Source organism: Hermetia illucens, chromosome 5 (assembly GCF_905115235.1).
Source record: "Hermetia illucens chromosome 5, iHerIll2.2.curated.20191125, whole genome shotgun sequence".
Classification (NCBI taxonomy): domain Eukaryota; kingdom Metazoa; phylum Arthropoda; class Insecta; order Diptera; family Stratiomyidae; genus Hermetia; species Hermetia illucens.
This window is the reverse complement of record NC_051853.1, coordinates 61,791,214-61,811,210: the sequence shown is the minus strand read 5'-3', so window position 1 is coordinate 61,811,210 and position 19,997 is coordinate 61,791,214. Positions and strand designations below refer to the sequence as shown.

Genomic DNA, 19,997 nt, shown 5'->3' with positions numbered 1-19,997 from the left:
TATAACTAAGCAGTAAAGGTCATATTCATAGGATTTTCCTCGGATGTTGGTTTTCTTTTAGAGGGTATGACTTTAGCGCCCTCTCATCAATGCGATACTCAACTAATCTTTCCAGACATTTCAGCGAGGATGATGTTAAACCAATTTGCCTGGAGTTCTTTGCGTTTTAATTGCCACCCTTACCTAGCTTTGGACTGCATACTACCTTAACCTTCTGCCAAGAGGAAGGTATGTTGCGCGTAGAAAAGCTTTCTAGAAAAATATTTTCTAGAAATCGCTCTGGGTTCTTTATGCACTCCTTAAACATGGCTGGATAGATGCCATCAATACGAGATACTTTGAAATGCCCGGAGGATGGCTTCTCTTTTTTCTTGAAAGGTTTTGCAGATATTGCTAATTTTCGCCTCAAGAGATCTATTGCCTGTTTTCCAGTGAACTATCGAATTTACGAAAGTATCATTCGGTTATCTAGGACAGCTAGTCGTCCCGTTCATGAAGTCTGCGCAACCTTGAAGTCTCTCTCCTCTTCGCCTTTTAGATTGTCACAGTATTTTCTAAAGAAGTCTCGTTCCAAACTCCTTACTAGCCTGTTATATTCACGTTTTAAGTTCCTGGGGTTCAACCAGTCTCCATTCTTATCCCTTTCGCAAACTAAATTCAGAAGTCGTCTGCAAGATTTTCTGCGTTTTTGCAGTTTTTAGTTCTACCAGAGAATTTTTGCTTCGCATTTGGCTCAGGTATTACGATGTCTTTTCTAAAAGCGTGCAGTTGTGAGTTTCCAATTGAAATTCTATTGTTAAAGGAGCTCTTAGTCCCCTAAGGAGCAGGATTCTATTACAGTCATGAGATCAGCCGAAGTGATAAAATCTAATCCCTAGCAAATATGGTAAGAGTTCGGCATCACTTGATCCTGCATACGTTCACAGATCTTGAGAGATAGGTTGGGTCGGCAGTTAACGGTAAGAAGAGGCGACTATCGTACTTTTCCCCGTGTCATCAACCTACATAATATTCTAAAATAGCCGCAGCTTGATCGAATGGCATAGATCTCGTTTCACCGAAGCCATGTTTCTTAAACCCGAAGGATATAAGGCAGGCCTACAACTTTGTCGACCTGGCTGGCAGCAAAAATAAGAGGTAGTATGCCAGATTCATTTCATCAACCTTTATGTTCTTTAACATAACCATAGCCTTTTGTATATTTATTTGAAAACGTAAGGCAAGGTTAGTTCGAATCCTACTGTTGTTACCAGGTCTCCTTCTCACTTTACTCTCGGTTTCCATACGATCGATTTTTCTGAAAATTGCCGCGTTGGATTGCCGCAGTGCCCATGTCCTCAGTTTTGTTTCGTTACCCAAAGCATTCTTTTGCTTTCGATGTGGTGCTTCTATTTGTTAGCTATGTCGTTCGCGTAATTAGCTTCCTTTTCTTCCTTGTTCCGTTTAAGGTGTGGAGTTAATTTCGACAGTTACAATTTAGCCCCTACATCAGTCTGAACCTGCATGCAGGGGCTCTGCTAATGTACTCGTATATTCCAGCCTCCGCGCGCAAATTCGTCGTAGAAAAGCGCCTTGAATATGTTATAATTGGCTCTGTGTTGTATGAATTAAGAATATAATCCTTCTTCATTGTTCAAATAAAAGTGGTCTATGTAGCTCACCGATGTATATAATTAAATTTCAGTCTCTCCAAGGAAAAAGGAAAAATCATATCGAGGTTCCCTGGATGATCATTAGACTCTTTTTAATCAGTTTAAACATCAAACTGAAACCCTTCAAATCTGCGGATTTATCCTTCTTAGCGTTCACTAATTTTTCTCTTCAATGTTTGAGATTAATGCCCTACTTCTGCCCCCAAGCATGCTGATGAGGTCCCCCACCCTTCCTTAGAGGATCGGACATTCAACATCTGACATGCTCTGCCCCGTTCAGCTCGATATTCCAGATGGTGAACTTATGCCGACCACCAGAACTAATAGCTGAAATTGCTTACTAAAGCCACTTGAAGGTGGGCCTCATCAGCGCACTCCAAATGATGGAGCCCATCACGACAACCTTGAATGTTAAACCTTGCGGTCCATGCTGAAACATTTTTTTTCCATTGGCATTTTCACAGGATGGCGAATTGTCCTTCTGATATTTTGCCATTCTTAGAGGAAACTTAAATGATAGTAGTTAGAAGTTCAGCTGCTGCTTGTGCATAAGTCCTTTTTTTTTCTAGTGTTCGTGTTAGTATTCCTATTTAAGAAACCAACTTCATTGAGATCTCGCTGAATTTATCACCTGCTGGAGGTGCAGGAACACCCATGTCCTTATCCTCAAGAAGCTTTGTCTTCTTTCGTAGTGACTTTTTGCCGCCGATTAAGAGCCTTTCTAAGTTCAGGATGTCTGTTTTGTAGTGATCCATTTTCATATATCGAGATTAGGGCAGTTTTACTTGCCTTTCTGGACAGATTGATTCAAATGGTGCAACTGAGCAAATCTTTACGTCAATTTCCGTTTGAAATATGGTCCTCCTATCTTAGACCAGTTTAACCGTTCATCGTTCGCAGATTTTCCGAAAATAGCTATAAATCCAACCACCCTACCATATCTGACCCGTTTGTAAGAACTTCCATATCTGCAATACCGAGGAACTTTAACTGTCAGATGGCTATTTTTCTTTTTCGGTGGTTTTTACGAAATGTGTTGTTGAGAAATGAAGCAACTAATTCTCATCGCGTCAATGATTGAATATGATATTGACCTTTGAATTTCTGCTTCGACAATAAATAAAGTTAAGCCTCGACGGTGCCTAAATAATATATTAGTGTAGGCAACCAGGGAACCTGTTGTTTTAAAGAACTTGCGGTTCTGGAGAGACTTCTCGAGACTTCTAATATTGTCTCTGGAGAAGGTGCTTCACAACAGTTTGGCATAACTAGGATTCTTTTGTCAATGCAGGTTGCAGATTTTGAAAAAGCTTTCGACAGCATGAACAAGGAGTTTATCTGAAACACTCTGCACGGGAGAGGAGTTCCGGAGAAACTATCTATAACTGTTATCAAACCGAGATAAAATCTCTAAGGAAATCGAAGGCGAAAATGACGGTGGAATTGAACTTGATGTCGATAGACGTATCAACTGCGCTAAATCCATGTTCACAGTTTTGTCTAAAAGCCGGAAATTTTACTAACGCAACACCAACATCAAATCTGCGTCAATCTGCTCTGTCCTGTAATATGGGGGTCGTACCTGGAAAGCGACCATCACCATCGAGACAATATCTAATGAAAAAGCTTGGTCGATGCACGGGCCAAAGACCCGTGGACGTGTTGATCAGAAAGTGGTAGTGGTAGTGGATAGTTTATATATTAAGGAAGGCCAAAATCTCCATTGCGGTTTCTACGATACAATGGTTACCTGCCGCCTGCTCGGAAAATGATGAAATTATTTGTTTCAAACTCTCACTCTTCAATGTAATCCACCGCATGAAAAAGTCGGTTCATTGAGTAAACTTTACCCACTATGACCATATATCTGTTGTTCCATCGTTTCTTGTATTGTATCATCTCTATAGTTATTATATCCTTTCGTCGGTCGTCAGGATAGGCAATTCTAGTGCAGGTGTGGCAAGAATTCATTTTTTGTTAAGGTCCCAACCACAGGCAACGTTTAAAGCCCACTGTATGACTCTTTTAATCCTTTCTACATCATCTGTTCCGGATGCTAGTGGTATAATTGCGGTATCGTTTAGAAGCGGATAAAGGTTCCCTACTTTCTAACTAGTTCCCCAGATACACAACCCGTAGGATGCTTTTCTATTCTCTTGAAGCTTCCAGCCCTTTTCATTACCAAGTGCAGTCAGTTAGGTGATGAGTTAGGTCTGTAAAGGATTCAAGCAGTTTATATCATTTCCGAAGGTAGTAAGTAACCTTGAGATGTCCAAAAAATAAAAACTGTTTTTTGAATAATTTTTTTAAACAACTTTTAAAGATTTTTGAATTGTTTATGTTAATGTATTTCTTCTAGAAAGAAAGAAGTGACAAAAACATACTGAATTCATTTGAGGTGAAAGCAAAAGACCCAAAAATTGTAAAAACATATCTAAAATCTTGTAGCATTTATCGACAAATTTTCCGGCGATAATATTTGCATCCGCTTTCAATTCTATAAATCAATTGCCAAATTAGCTGCAATATCCCCTAGAGCGTGGACAAGAGGAAATTTGGCATTCAAGCTGGGAAAAACTCGGAGGTTATCTATTTGAAATGCAAAACCAAACGCAACTCAAAGAATTACTAATTTTATTAGCACTTATCAATATTCATTTGACTAAGCTTTGAAACAATATGAAATATTTATAAGCCCATGAGAAATATAAACAAAATATGAGCTCCATGTCGAAACTTTTGTCTTCACCGACAAAAGATGGAATTATTATTATTTATGGTTCATATAGAAAGTATCTTTTCAGATTTTACAGTATCTGTTTTTCTGGAGCAATAAATTCAAGGCGAAATTCTTTTTTTTCTCTCATTGCAGATTCATCTCACAGACTGAAGCGAACGTCGGCGACAACCGAAAAGTCGCCTATTAGCAAGCCCCCTGGCCCGCCAGCTAAGGTGTGTATTTTGAACGTTTTTCTCATTTCTATCAATCATCTTGGCTTCTGCTTAAATTATCATATTCATAAATGGCTTCTATCTTGCTTGCATGCTTTCCATTTCTCTTTTATAACAGATTTTCGTATTTTCGTATTTCTCGGTTTTCATTTTCTAACCAACCAAAGTACTAACGATTATGAATTAAAATCTTACTGAGTAACCATTCGAGATTGTGTAACCAATGGATTTATTACGAATATGTAATAGGAGCTGGTTACGAAAATGATCAGATACAGTGAAGATTCGGAGAGAGAGAAATGTAACCACGAATTGCAAACGTAAATCCTCATACCAAGTATGTGGATATGTTGAAATGGGTTGGGGAAAAATATAATTGGAGATAGGGTGTGGTACGTGACACCAGTATAAGTTATTTTACATACTTTATTCAAAATTTTACGAAATCTCTTTCTATCTCATTTTTTAACTGTCAACGTATTTTACTAATTTAAAACAGATACCATGTGCCCCGGCACCTATATGACTGCGTTATCTGAGACTGGTTAGACTGTTTAGTTCTCCAACCAAATTATGCAAAGAATCATGAATTCAAGATACCACAGTATTATCTTTTCATTACACCGAGTTTATTGTAGGCATCTATTCTCTTTTCGACAAAAAATTATGGATCGTGGACTTCGTTCAACAAAAGTTACAGCTCATCAAGTGCTGTTTACTGAGGACGACATTTTCACAATTTCATGTATACACAAGGATATCCTTACTTTGTTGAAGTAAGATATTTTTGTGCTAAATAAATTTATTGTTGAAAGGTCCAAGAAAGGGTAATACACCCTGAAATTGGCGAACTATTCTCTTCGAATCAACTAAATGACAATAACCAACAATACGAGTAGTTAAAAAAATGCTGTAGATTGTTTAGGGAGCACCTAAAAAGCTTCGCATGCTAAGTCAGAATAGATTCATCTAAAAGCCAGTAGCTGGCATGAGGTATTTTGAATACATTTTCTTAGAGATTAGATTTTCGTCTGCTACTTGTAGTCCAGCCTAAAATTAATAGACAAGGGGTAGCTTCCTGCAAACTACAAGTTTTGGTTTTAAACGTAAATATATATTTTTCAGGGGCGACTTTCCCCCTTCGTCAGTACAAAGCTACCAATTTACATTTCTTTCAAAATCATGCATCCAAACTGGGTGGGATTTCATAATCACTGAAAAGAATAATTAACATCTTCAAAAAAATTGGAGGAAAAAAACAGTTCAGACCACTATTGTCAATTACCTTAAGAGCTATTAGAGGCAGTTATCCTTACAATGCTTATACATTGGTGAAACCACAACAATTTATTATATCCTTTATATCTGAACATCAATATGCGTTTAATGGATATAAACTCTCCTTGAGTGGGTCTGGAAAACATATCTGTCATTTCTTTCTCGCATTTTGAACACCATTTGTTTTTCCTTTTAGGGTGAACATATTCACCTATAAGTAGCGTTTGAGTCTTTCTTCGGGGGGTTTCTAATCAGTGTATGGATGAAATTAAAGATCGCCGTACATGCTTAGCATTCACAACAGTGATTTTAATGCATACGTAATGTAATCATAGGGTTCTATATGGGCCTTTATATGCAAAGGAATGTAGGATCTATGTAATATTTCTGCAATAATCCAATTAGATTGCTTTCACGAAATGAAATGAAATACTCCCTGCGATAAAGATACTAAGTATAAGTATAAGTAAAAATCTGTCCTTTTTGGCTAAAAGAAGTTCTTGAGAAGGTCTGGCACTAAAGAAAGAAGCAACTATTTCCCAGAATATCCTAACATTTTTCCCAAAAATTAAAAAAAAAAATAATCAAAAAAAGGAAGAAGAAGTTTTTATTTTTTTAGAATTCGGAAGACGCACTGAAGAACAACTGGCTTCCAAAATCCCTTGTTTGCAAAAAATAAAATAAGGTTTTATTTTACATAAAATCTTAAAAAGCTTTTACTTATATTCACAAGTTGACAATCGGCAGTTCCCGTGGACCCGTAAGAAGTATAGTGAACTGTTGATGTAAATAGGTACATCTTTCTGAGATGGACATAAACGCCAGATGCTAGAGAACTATTTTTAAAAGATGAGAGTCCCTTAACACCAATATACAAACGGGACCGTATCTAAGTCTCGGTTATAGTATAATATGTGGTCGAACCCAAAGCCGTAGTAGTACGCTTTTGTGTAAACACAATCGCCACGACTTCATATCCCTCATATTATGGCCCTACTACCATCATAATCCTGGAGGCTGCCCTCCTCCTGATAGTAATCGTGATATACATCCATGATGAAAAGAGTTCCTATGTTTGTAAGCCTTGTGACATATAAGTCCGCTAGCTTTAGGCGCATTGGCTTGAAACAAGACAAGCTTAAAACAAGACCAATCCTTAATTCCATCATAGAATGTCGTGCCGCCCCATGGGTGCTTACCAGAAAAGTAGCCCCTTGCTATTATCGCTTAATCAATATTGAGTATTAGCTTTACATTATGTAGTACCATAGCGGATAATTATACCGCCTGCACTAGCCAAAGAACCATCGACATCGACTTTCTAATGAAATCAGATGAATTTCCCCTTCTTATCACTTAGTTTTTGACACCAGAGACATTGCTTTCAAAGCTAGTTTTTTTTAAACATGGTGGTATATGGTGCAAACAGAACGACATGTGTAGATACAACTCTCCTATGTATTCTTTTATGAAACCAAGGACCCCCACGCAGTCTTTCTTTTGCTATGAGGCTATGTTTTGCCCACAGCATTGGAACAAACACAAGCATCCATAATCAGGATTCGAACCTGAGGCATAAAGATCAGGAGAATAATACTTACCCAACTAAGTTATCTCACATCGTAATCGTAACATGGCCACAATTAAAATACTATCGATGTGAATGCGCATTCTTTTTGCAAGGAAATTAGTGAACTCTTCGAAAGCGATGTGCCGAAAGGCGAATGCTAATGGGTGAATTCGAATTCTTATATTACCGAACGGATTTAAACTCAAGGTCTGATGTGCATTTTATCGAAAGTCCGCAACAAGCATGACTTATATTCAGATTTGGTGTTCACTTCAGAGTATTTCCTAAATGGCGATTTCTGAAAGTGAACTATGATCAAGAGCACTTTGATAACCTTTAATTTACCAATGCATCGATTGGTTTGAGCACTTGCTTGATCTAGTTGGATGAGTTTTTTGTAAGAAGAAATGAGGTCCAACTGTAGCAATCATAAAGTAACGTTCAAGGTTACGTTTCTCTTGACGCCCAGTATATTCCTTTTGAATTTGATGTCTAGATCACTCGACTTTACTACCCTACCGTGCGCAAGCCTGGCAAGTTTAACTTTCGTAAAGCAAATTTTGAAAGTCTGAACTCAGCACTGGCAACAATCCGCTGGGCTCCCCTCCACTCTCCCTAGAAAGAAGTTCTTCTCTTCTGAAACCAATGCTGCCTCCGTTTTCTTTTCAAAACTCTTCGTTCCTTGGTAAAACCTTCAATACTTAAGTCCAGAAAGGAATATGCGGCCACTGTTGAAACCTCATTGGGGTGCGGAAACCTCACACCATTCTGGTCTCACATTCGAAACTCTCGCAGTCCCACCTGGCTCTCTACTCTTTTCATTAAATTCTCCGGATGCTTTGCTAACTCTCCCCAACTGTCTTGTCATTTACCCTGTTGGTACTTTTCCTCAGTCCATGTTCCCCTTCCTCTTTCTTCTTCTCTCCTCTTAGTGGATGTAGCCTACCTTTTATCTCCTACCATGTACATCCCTGCTTTAACATGCTCGACTTCACCAGCTTCGTGCCAAATGTCGAAGTTCACGATAGGAAGTGCATACTATATACTCTGTTTTGCTAAAGCTTTCGACACTGTCAGCATTCCTATATCACTTGTTTCATGGCTTGTATCTTACATTTCCAACCAATCAAGCTGCGGGTCTTTTGATGGTTGCACATCCCGTTTCTTTTCCCTCCTCTGGCGTCCCACTCGTTCTATACTAAACCTTTATTATTGTCATTTCCTTTTTATCAATGACCTTCCCCTCTCCTTACGTGCTCTTGCTTGCTCTATGTCGACGACCTTAAACTTATATTATATCGTCGCCTTTCTTCAACTCCTTCGTGGAAAATATCGTCGAGTACTCCTCCGTGTTGTCCTTGAAACAGTGCAACGTAAATTCACCCATTCCGTCTACTTCAAAACTTTGCTCCCTCCCGCTTCTGCTCCCTGAACCTTCGTTTCCAACCCCATTGCTGGCTATGACATCGGGGTACCCTGTCCTGATACAATTTGCGCGACAACTCACAATACATCCGATTTTTCCCGAAGGTTTAGTTCACCCAAACATTTGATAACTTTCTTTATATCGGAAATTCTACTCGATTTGACGTTGACAATAGTCCAATCTAGGGCGGAAATATCCAAAGAATTGGCTTCCAGAAGCGACCTATTGAACACCCGCAGATTGAATTTGGAAATTCCTTCCATAAGCTTGCTTCGATGCCCGTGGACTAGATGATTTCTGGTTCCTTTTTGGGAAGACATACTTTGTTGTATCCGCCGAAAAAAGAGTGGTGGCAAGACAGCCTCCTACTACCATATTTGACATTATTTACATAGCAACCTCCACGGACCGATAGAGTATAAGGCTTAGAGGTATATCCGGAAAACTCAAAAGTATAACTGGCTTAACCCATAAGAAAAATTACGGCCGTATACAGGCGAGGAAGAAGACGAGGCAGATCCTGCCTGAAATGGAGTGATGGCGTAAGTCAGGACGCCAGACAGATTTTAGGGATATCGAATTGGTGGACTTCGGCGCAAAACCGGAATGCCTTGAATTCCTTATTAAGGACCGGATACCGGTTGTTGCGCCGTTGATGATGACAGGCGAGAATATATGGCATTCTGTTGATAGCAGAAGAATGTCTGCGACAAACCTAGTTAGCTCGAACCATTCAAATATGTTCGCATAGTCAAACAATACTGACAGCTTTAAAAAAACACTTATCAAGGCAGTTGGTAGGAAACCACCACCACTGCTTCAACTTATTCGACTGAATCCTGATATTGGGTTCAGCGTATCCGTGCATCGCTGTTATTAAAGTGGCTGAGAGATTGGTGTGACCAGCACTTTTCTTCACAGAAGTGGGATTGCAGCCAACTTTTGAAAAAATGCCTCTTGCGACAGGGTCTCCTGAAGGGTAAGGCTGCAAAAATTGACGCAATGGAATGGATACAAAAATCAGATTGCTTTTTTAATTAAGGGCAACACTAGTGTGTTTGATCGCATATGTCGATCTTTCTGGAGCCAGTCGCTCCCTTCCCCAGTGCTTGTAAGCAGATTGTAAGCTCTAAGGAAGGGAGGAATTGGTTTCCGAAGTATCGATATATGCGATCAAATATACTAGGGTTGTGTAATTAAGAAACAATCAGCCTTTTTCATTCAAACACTCAAGACAACTCAAAAGATTCTACACCGAAATCCACGCAGTGGAATGAATTAATTTAAATCTCTGCTGACAAGCAAACTCTTTATAATGCACCCTGAAACTATTGCAACGATAGCTGCATTATTTCTCGAAATAGGGGGATGAAATGAAATGAAAAATGAAAGTCAAAACAGACTGCAAGTTACAAAAAAGGAACAGGATTGCTTCTATGTATTTCAAAACGAATTGCATACCCAATCCTTGAATTCTTTGTTTCCCGCAAACCGTTTTCTCTCTGTATTTCCTTCAAGGTCAATAATACAAACAAAAGATAATCTCAAAAGGGATGGGAAATCTGTCCTACACGGGGTGCATTAAAAGAGTTTTTGAAGGTCTTCCTTCTGGTTTACCACAGCCACTGATGCCTCTGCAGGGAGATACTCCATCTTTTGGTTCTGTTTTCGCTTACTCGAGCAGCCGGAGATGATACTCAGCACTCAAAACAAGTCGATCATGTGGAAAATCAATCCGAATTTTCGAGGAAAAGGACGGCTGTGAAAATGAAGGAACCCCTCAATGGCCCCTCTGCCGCTGGTGGGATTCACTTATAACCTAGACATCGCGCTCTGCTAGAAAGGTAAAAGTCAATAAATCAGCTACCATTAGAGTGATGGTAATCAATGAATCTCTATCAGTTATGTAAAGTATGATGTAGAGTTAAAAGCTAAAAAAAATAGTTCTAGTCTCTTTAAATGAAAGTAACGTCTATGCCGCTGTTCCTACTTACACTATATACACTATATACATATTCAGTCAAAATAAACCTACGATGAAGGAGGAACTGACCTGCTAATCTAATAAAACGTATAAAAGATGGTTATGCTATACGACAGTACACCGGTTGAATGGCGAGAACTAAAGCTGTACAATGAACGGATCTCGAGCGTCTACCTAAAATATGTGGTGGAGGTATTTGAGGAAAGATATCATGATCCATTGGAGTACTCGTGACCTCCAGATAACGCAGTACAAAGGACATCACCAATAATGAAAAAAAATTATCGTGGATCAAATGCTTAACATTTTGTGCGATCATGTAATAAGTTCATAGCTATTAAATTCATTGGAAAGTACCTCCTGCATAAGTATTCCAGATGCTCTTAATGTTCACGCTGTCCAAATCCGGAGTCATGACCTTTACTCCTTCCACAATGATGCTAAGGATGAACGGAGTCCACATAGGAAGATTCAGTGTAGAAATCTTGATTCTCCTTTGGAGATGTTCTTTGATTCGTTCAAGGATCATTATCTTGGCAACAGTAGGATGCGCGCCGATAACTCTCCAGTTATCGCGATCAAGCCTTATTTCCTTGTTTAGTGAAGAAGACAGAAGGAAAAACATTGAATTAGGAAACACATTTAGATTTCAATACTTAAAATATTAGCTAGCGAGCCACTCCGAAGTGGTAAATACGACTTCTGCAATAAGCTCACCATAATGGTTTTCTTACAGTGTCAAGAAACCAAAAGAAATCACACTTCACACCTTCTTTTATAACTATAAGTCTTAATTTTGAGTTATCTAACAATCGATATTGCTTATGGATTTTTAATCTTCAGTTCAAAGGGAATATTACTTTTGGAAAGCTCTAATTTCTTCTGCTTGTGCCTATTAGTTCTCGAATCGCTTAAAAATCAAATATCATCATCAAAGTGAAATTATGCGGTGTTTCCAACGATTAATTAATTAAAATAATAAAACTTGTTGTTTCTTTTTCGTTGGTGTGGGTATTTATTCTTGATGAAGGGAACAAGTGGTTCCCGAAATATCGGTATTTGCAAGAATAAATACCCACACCAACGAAAAAGAAACAACAAGTTTTATTATTTTAATCAAATATCATTCCAGTGATACCCAAGAGACATGCAGCAGGTATGGTCATTTCCACTTAGAGACCAGTGAAATTTCTCACCTGCGTTTAACACAAATCCAAATTCTAGTTCAACATCATTCACACACCCCACATATCTCTCTCCTTCCATATTCTAAAAATCATAATCAGAGAAAAACTTTCTTCTCGGCCATCGCATTTCCAGGGAAAATGTTTGGTTTCATTTCATTTCAAGACTTACCTCCGTGTTCACATGTTTATGCTTTTCTTTCACACCATTATGAGCGCTACTTGTTGTCTAATGCCTTTATCATTTGCCTCGCTGTTCCTCCATAGCAGTGGGATTACTTTCGAACCGTCACTTTTTCAAAAGTCACTGCTATCATCATGACACCAAAATCGATCTCATATTTCTGAATTTTCCTCCAATCCACTTACTCATTCCACACGCCGGCCATACACGTTTACCTGAAATCGTGCACTCCTGAGTGCATATTGTGGGTAACGTGATCATAATTGCATCTTCTCGAGTTGCACTCTCTACTCAGCTTCCTCGATGTTTGGTCTGCAGCCGTAATGGATGTAGGTGCATTTCTCTAATAACCATAATTGTGTGATGCACTCAGCGGATGGAGTTTATGTGCACATGGGATCTGGGATCATATGTGATTCAGGTGGTGGTGGCTATATTTGGTTACAAAACTATTTAGCTGTTGCGAAACTAAGATTTCTTCAATGTTTTGATGGATAAGGTCTAAAGTGAAGGCTTGGGAGCTTAGTCTTGTGATAAACAAACGCTTATAAGTGGCTAAGCCTCGTAATCAGCATTAACTGGTAATTTAATAAATTCTTAATTTGGTCGACCGCAAAGTAAAGTATTGCGTGTGGTTTCCAATTACATATTTGAAGCAATTTTGTTGTATTAGACATGACTTGATGAAACTTGCGTGTATGAAGGAAATCTGGGTCACTTGATACAAAATCCAGGTTGGAAAGAAATGGAAAAATAATAAAGGCTAAGAAGTATTTAAGCTGCTCCTCGTCTATGAACCAAACTAGTGCGATTAATTGACGAAAAGCAAATTAACATGGCTTTGCCGCGCCTGCGAGAAATTATGTATATCAGATTCTTCAATAACTTCACTTGATTCTCTTCCTATTTCATAATTATGCGCCGTTTTAGTCCGACGTCGTTGATACATGTATATAGGTTAAATATCCGCTTGGGTCGCCAAGGGAGATATCCCATTTACAGTTAATTCCCAAACATTGTAAACATTATTGAGTGCACCTGCATAACGGATGCACAAACTAATAGAATCATAAACATTATTAAGTGCACCTGCATAACGGATGCACAAACTAATAGAATCATGAACATTATTAAGTGCACCTGCATAACGAATGCACAAACCAATAGAATCATAAACATTATTAAGTGCACCTGCATAACGGATGCACAAACCAATAGAATCATAAACATTATTAAGTGCACCTGCATAACGGATGCACAAACGAGCGAGCATCATAGGTATTTAAGGTAGCACTAAGGATTAGAAACGGGGAGTCGAGTTGCAACTGTGGAAGGATGAAGATCAATAAAATATATTAAATAAATAACTACGAGTCTAGTTGGAACTGTACGAGGGGGAGTCTAGTTGAATCTGTACGATGATTAAGATCAATAAAATATATTAAATTAATAATCGTCAAGTGTTATTAATTTTAGTGGCGCAGTCGGTAGGATCCATGCATCGAGCAGGATCCAATGATACGCGAAGTTACGTGCTTTAAATTCGTTCAAGAACCGGCGCAATTTTTTAGAAACAAAGTTGTTTTAACCAAAAAAATCAAGTGTCGCGATTCGTTTAATAATATAAAAAAAAAATATATTAACTAAAATAAATACAAAGCTAGGAGGCGGAGTAACAAGCATAAATCCGTCTTAAAACACATTCTGAGGCTGGTTTGGAATCCTAGCAATAAAAAAAAAAAAATCTAATATAAAAGTGCAGTGAAATAGACTCACCTCAAGACTCAACGTAGAGACAGACTAGCTATTTACCATCGACGCATCCTTCAAGCCGAAATGGATAACGTATTAACGCAACGATTGATAGCAGCTTTGGAGAATTTAGCTAATTTGCAACGGCCAAATCGAGCAGAAACAATAATAAAACAAATTGCCTACATAAAAGAGTTTTCGGGAGACAGGAAGCAGCTAACGCAGTTTCTAACAACCGTTGGTGGTCATCTTAGTGCTATTGATGAGGAATCACGGGAAGAAGCCTGGCAGGTAATTTATAACATAAAAATTACAGGAGCGGCAAAGGAACTTTTGTTAAATAATCGTCCGGAAAACTGGGAGTCGGCTAGAAATTTACTCAAACAACATTTTCGACCATCTACGAACTACAAGGACCTTTCGAAAAGAATAACGCAACTCAAAGTATGTTCTATCTCCGATCTTAACTCTAAAATTGAATATATTATAGAAGAAATCAATACATTCGCCACTTATGAATCGAATACAGCGGAAACTCGCCAAACTTTCTACGCATTATTAGTGAATAGAATTAAGCAAATAGTTAGTGGTAATTTGTCACGTGATATAAGAAATTTGTTTGATTTACATGAAGTAAAAGAAATTTTATACTCGTACGTGGGCTACGATCAAGATAATTTAGACCGAGAAACACTATATCATGAAAGAAAGAATTATAACAGTCAGGACTATAGAAAACACCATAATAAACAGGACAATAGACAGAAACAATCCGGTAATCATGGACAATACAATTCAAATCTTGGTAGACCAAATAGGGTAGAATCAAATCAATACAGACGTAGCTCGGGACATTTTTGGCAAGATCGACAAAATTCTCGACTAAATGACTTCCGAGATTCTGGGTTTAGAAGTAATAATAATCCTACTCAACATAGACAACATTCCTGGAATCGTTCTGACCAGGTTAGGCGATCACCACCTAAACCTATGGAGATAGGTACCGTGACCCATAGAAGATCAAACCAAAATAGAAATGACCCATCACCCGGGTCTAATTCAGTAAACGAGGAGGTTCATAATATTGAACCAGAATTTTTTTATGAATTAGGCCTCGGAAACAAAATCTTTGCTAATCTTACCATTGATAATAAACTGTACAAGTGCTTGATAGATACAGGTTCAACAATGAGCATTGTGAACTCTGCTAGAGTAGATTGTAGCAAGTTTAAAATCTTCGATAGGACTAACATCCGTTTGCAGACTATAAACCATACAACCACGGAAAGCGTTGAACGAGTAATTACAAATATTCCAACAGAATTTAACTTTGATCCAAAAGGTGGAATCAAATGGTATAAGAGGGATTTATTAGGGAAGTCGTATGACTTTTTAATCGGAATGGACATATTATCCAAAATTGTGAAAATCTTCAATTTTGAGAATAAATGTCTCATCCTAAATAATGGTAGTAAAATATCTTTAGATTCTTCAGAAAATGAAGAAAATCTCAAGTGCTTTGAACTTAATGCCGAACAAGGGAAAGTTGACTTAAGTCATTTAAATAAAGAAGAAAAAAGTGAAATGGAAAACTTATTGAAAGAATTTAGTCAACGTAATCAACGGTGGTTACTGAAACTACAAGAGTATCAGTTTGATATAGAGTATATCAAAGGTAAGGAAAACAAGGTTGCAGACTTCTTGAGTCGCATTCCAGAAGCCACTAATCAAAAAGAAAATTCCACTGATAACCAATCGATCAATGATTTGTCAGATAACGCTACAGTTCATTCACAAGATGAACAACAGTTGGATCACATTCCTATTAAAGAGACCATAGTAAATAAATATAAAACGCAGTTAATACTAACATATGACGTAGATCAGGAAATAGAAATATTGCATAACCGTAGAATAATATATATGGATATGACTAGGGATAGGGACCATTGGGTTGACCTTTTAAGAAGGTATATTCGACCAGGTATAACAGGAATCTACACCGAACTTTCATACCATCAGTTTAATAAAATTCAGCAAGTATTAATCGAACTATTTGGAGACGATAGGAACATAAAGTTTATCAAAGCTACAATGAGGGCTAGAGAAATAAAAACAGCAGAGGAAATCCATAGACAGATATCCTTATATCACACAGTTGAGAGTATGCACAGTGGGATTATAGAAACCTTTAATAGTCTAAAAAATAAATTGTATTACCCGAAGTTAGTCGAGGAGATAATCAAAGTTATTAATAATTGTAAAACGTGTTTGGAAACCAAATACGAACGTAAGCCTTTCAGAGTTAAATACAAAATTAGTGAAACTCCCACTAGTATAAACGAAATTTTGCATATGGATATATACTATTTCATGAAGCAGGCATTTCTAACGCTAATTGATAAGCTGACGAAAAAAGCTTATATTTATCATTTGCAAAATAGAAATTGGAATAGGAAGATCGAAGTGTTGGAAGAACACTTCTCTAAATTTGGTAAACCGCAGAAGATTATTACCGATAATGAGTTCGCCAGTATTAATATCAAGGACTTCTTTAGAGAGCAAGGTATAGCATTACATTTCACGAAACCTAATACCCATACAGGGAATAGTGATATCGAAAGGTTTCACTCAACATTACAGGAAAAACTAGTATCTATGAGGAAATTAGATCTAACTTTATTACAGAAAATACATAGGGCAGTAAGTAATTATAACGATAGATATCACTCTTCTATCAAAATGACTCCGAATCAAGCAGTACGGGCTGATCCTGCAATGCTTGAAAAGACTTTGAAGGAGTACAAGAATAAATATATAAATAAGCTTAATAAGAAAAGAGAAGATTATAGGGAGACTAGGAGAATTATTCCAGTTAAGAACTATAAACGTAATTACTATAAGAACGAACCGAGATATAGGATTAAAGTATTAGGTAGAGAACATCCCATTAATATAAAACGTCCTCGTAAATTTGCAGGTGATGACCTCAGTTTGGGTAGTTGCACTGCAACTTCTACTATTAGCAACACCACAGATAGACAGGAAATAGTAGAACATATCCAACTAATAGAAGAGAATTGTGAAAATGCAGTTCAAAACCTTAATAAATAAATTGAACTCAATTCTCATTTTAATAACTCGATTAAATACCTTAAAAATTTGATAGAGTCTGACCGAAACGCAATTAGTAAAACCTTTCAACAACTTACAGAAAACGAAAAAAATTATTAGTAAAAAACCAACTGAAAACAGACCAAATTTTAAAACTCCGAATTTTGGAAGAGAAGTTAAATCAGATTATTGACAACATAGCAATGATGAAACATGGATTGATTCACTCTAGTATGCTAACAGCAACCGAAATTTTGACGACTAAACTGGACTTTTATAAACTCAAAAACGTACGAACCGGACTACTGAAGTATAAGGAAAACACAATAATTTTGGCCCTTAAAATTCCAAATTCTTACAAAATTGAAAAGTACAAATTAATTACATCGTTACCCACTACGAATAATGTACAAGCAATGTTAGAAGATCAGTATTTTATAGAAATAAATGCAACAAAATATGTTTATGATGAAAAATTGAATTATGAAAGGGAGTTGAAACCCTTGAGTAAGAGTATTACAAGAAATAAGTGCGTACTTGTAGAAAATAATGGAACAGAAATTGTGAAGGTTGATGATAACACTATAATCTGTAAGAATCTTAAACAAACTAATATTGTTAATTATTGTGACGACAGAAACATACACCTAAATGGTAACTATTTAATCAACATCAATAACTGTACAATCCAGATACTAAATCAAACCTTTGGTAAAACAAATGTAAAATTTATTGACAGGTTCTTTTAGAAAATAAGAGAAACTTGGAACATATCAATATTTTAAAATTTCATAAAAATATAAATTACCTATCTGGTTCAATTGTAAGCGCATTTCTGTTAATACTATTTATCATAATACTTACCCTATATCATGGACACAAAAAAATTGAAAATTGTTGTAAAAAGCTCGCAATCCAGTAAAATTCCGGAGAATTTCAAGTTAAATAGGGGAGAGGTTAAATATCCGCTTGGGTCGCCAAGGGAGATATCCCATTTACAGTTAATTCCCAAACATTGTAAACATTATTGAGTGCACCTGCATAACGGATGCACAAACTAATAGAATCATAAACATTATTAAGTGCACCTGCATAACGGATGCACAAACTAATAGAATCATGAACATTATTAAGTGCACCTGCATAACGAATGCACAAACCAATAGAATCATAAACATTATTAAGTGCACCTGCATAACGGATGCACAAACCAATAGAATCATAAACATTATTAAGTGCACCTGCATAACGGATGCACAAACGAGCGAGCATCATAGGTATTTAAGGTAGCACTAAGGATTAGAAACGGGGAGTCGAGTTGCAACTGTGGAAGGATGAAGATCAATAAAATATATTAAATAAATAACTACGAGTCTAGTTGGAACTGTACGAGGGGGAGTCTAGTTGAATCTGTACGATGATTAAGATCAATAAAATATATTAAATTAATAATCGTCAAGTGTTATTAATTTTAGTTATATAACATTGCGTTAGATGCTGTGCCTATTTTTTTTGTTCGTACACGAAGGTAGAAAATCTTGGAAAGATACGTCCGCCCCTGCTCCATCGCCCGAACGTCTGAGCTACAGGGGGCGCATGTTGGATTCGCACCCACTAAAAACCACCCCCGGTCTCTCCAGCCCCAGCCCCGCGAGGACACCATTTGGGTATTACTTCGCGGGGTAAGTTTCTCCTTAGGCACTCGTCCTTCTCTTATTTGCGGCTTTCCTTCTTCTTTATTCCTTCAGCAACTCCTCCTGCATTTGCCTGATTGCGGAGCAAATCGTATGCCACTTCTCCTCGGACTTCAGCATCTCCGCAACCAAGCTCTCCGGGGTCACGCTCTTGCCCAGCACCTGGTTTATGTTCCTCCTCTCCGTTGCAAATTTTGGGCAGTGAAACATCACATGCTCTGAATTCGGAGAATCATCCAACCCAAAGCGGGGCAGATACTGCATGTAGTAACCACCGTGGCCCGTAAAGAAGTGGGTAATGTGGTAGTTGGTCTCCCCATGTTTCCGCTCAAGCCGCACCCTAATGTTGGGAATTAGCCTGTGCACCCACCGACCTTTCGTAGACTCTTCCCAACAGTGCACTGCAGGAGATCATGCGACTCTGACCTTGCCGCATTCCTACGCTCTGCGTGGCCCTCCATACGTTTTGTATGCTACAGTACATTCATTTCTTTAGCCAGAATGTCGACAGAGATCATGCCTACCTTTACCAATACTGCCTCATCTGATATAGTTCATCTGCTGCTTTCTCTGAGTTTGCAAGCGCCCCTGTTCGCTCAAGCAACGAGTAGAGCAGAATGAAGCGCACCACTCCGGCTAAAGCAACCTCCGGCAGTGTTTCGGCCCACCAATATTTTACAACATTTTTACGAGTGCTGTGGTGGCACTGGTTGCCTTTTGATATGCATATTCTAGGTGTTCCCGAAAGCTCAACTTGGTGTCAATTATTACCCCCAGGTATTTGATAGTCGGCTTTGATTTATTGATTTGTATATCCACCGACCTCCACTTTCACAGTGTTATTTTCCTATTTTGATATTAAGACCGCTTTCGTTTTTGCGTCTGGCAAGGTCAGCTGGCCCTTTCTAGCCACGACTTTATCGCTCCCACTGTTCCCACTCGTAGACTTCCACATCTCCTGGGTATTTTGCTGAAACAACCACAGCTAGGCCATTAGCAAAGCCGGCAATCGTAGGTCCCCTCTGGGACGGGAAGAGTAAGCACCCCATTATACATGATATTCCACAACAGGGGCCAAGTACCGTTCCCTGTGGTACCCCGGCTGTGACAATATACTCTCTAAGGCCCTCATCCGTCCCGTACCAGAGAGTTTTCTCTGAGAGGTAATTTTCCACCAAATTCGCTAAGTATCCGAAAAGGTCGGGCC

At 38.1% G+C, this 19,997-nt stretch overlaps 1 protein-coding gene across 4 annotated transcripts in view; it reads left to right on the top strand.

Moving 5' to 3' along the window:
* The window catches only part of LOC119656513 (MICAL-like protein 1), a 322,282-nt gene that overhangs the window by 242,948 nt on the left and 59,337 nt on the right, over nucleotides 1-19,997 (top strand). For all 4 annotated transcript variants that reach the window (XM_038062849.1, XM_038062848.1, XM_038062850.1 and 1 more), the window contains one exon: nucleotides 4,525-4,604. In XM_038062849.1, coding sequence (XP_037918777.1) covers nucleotides 4,525-4,604 — 80 coding nt within the window. The remainder of the gene's footprint in view (nucleotides 1-4,524; nucleotides 4,605-19,997) is intronic.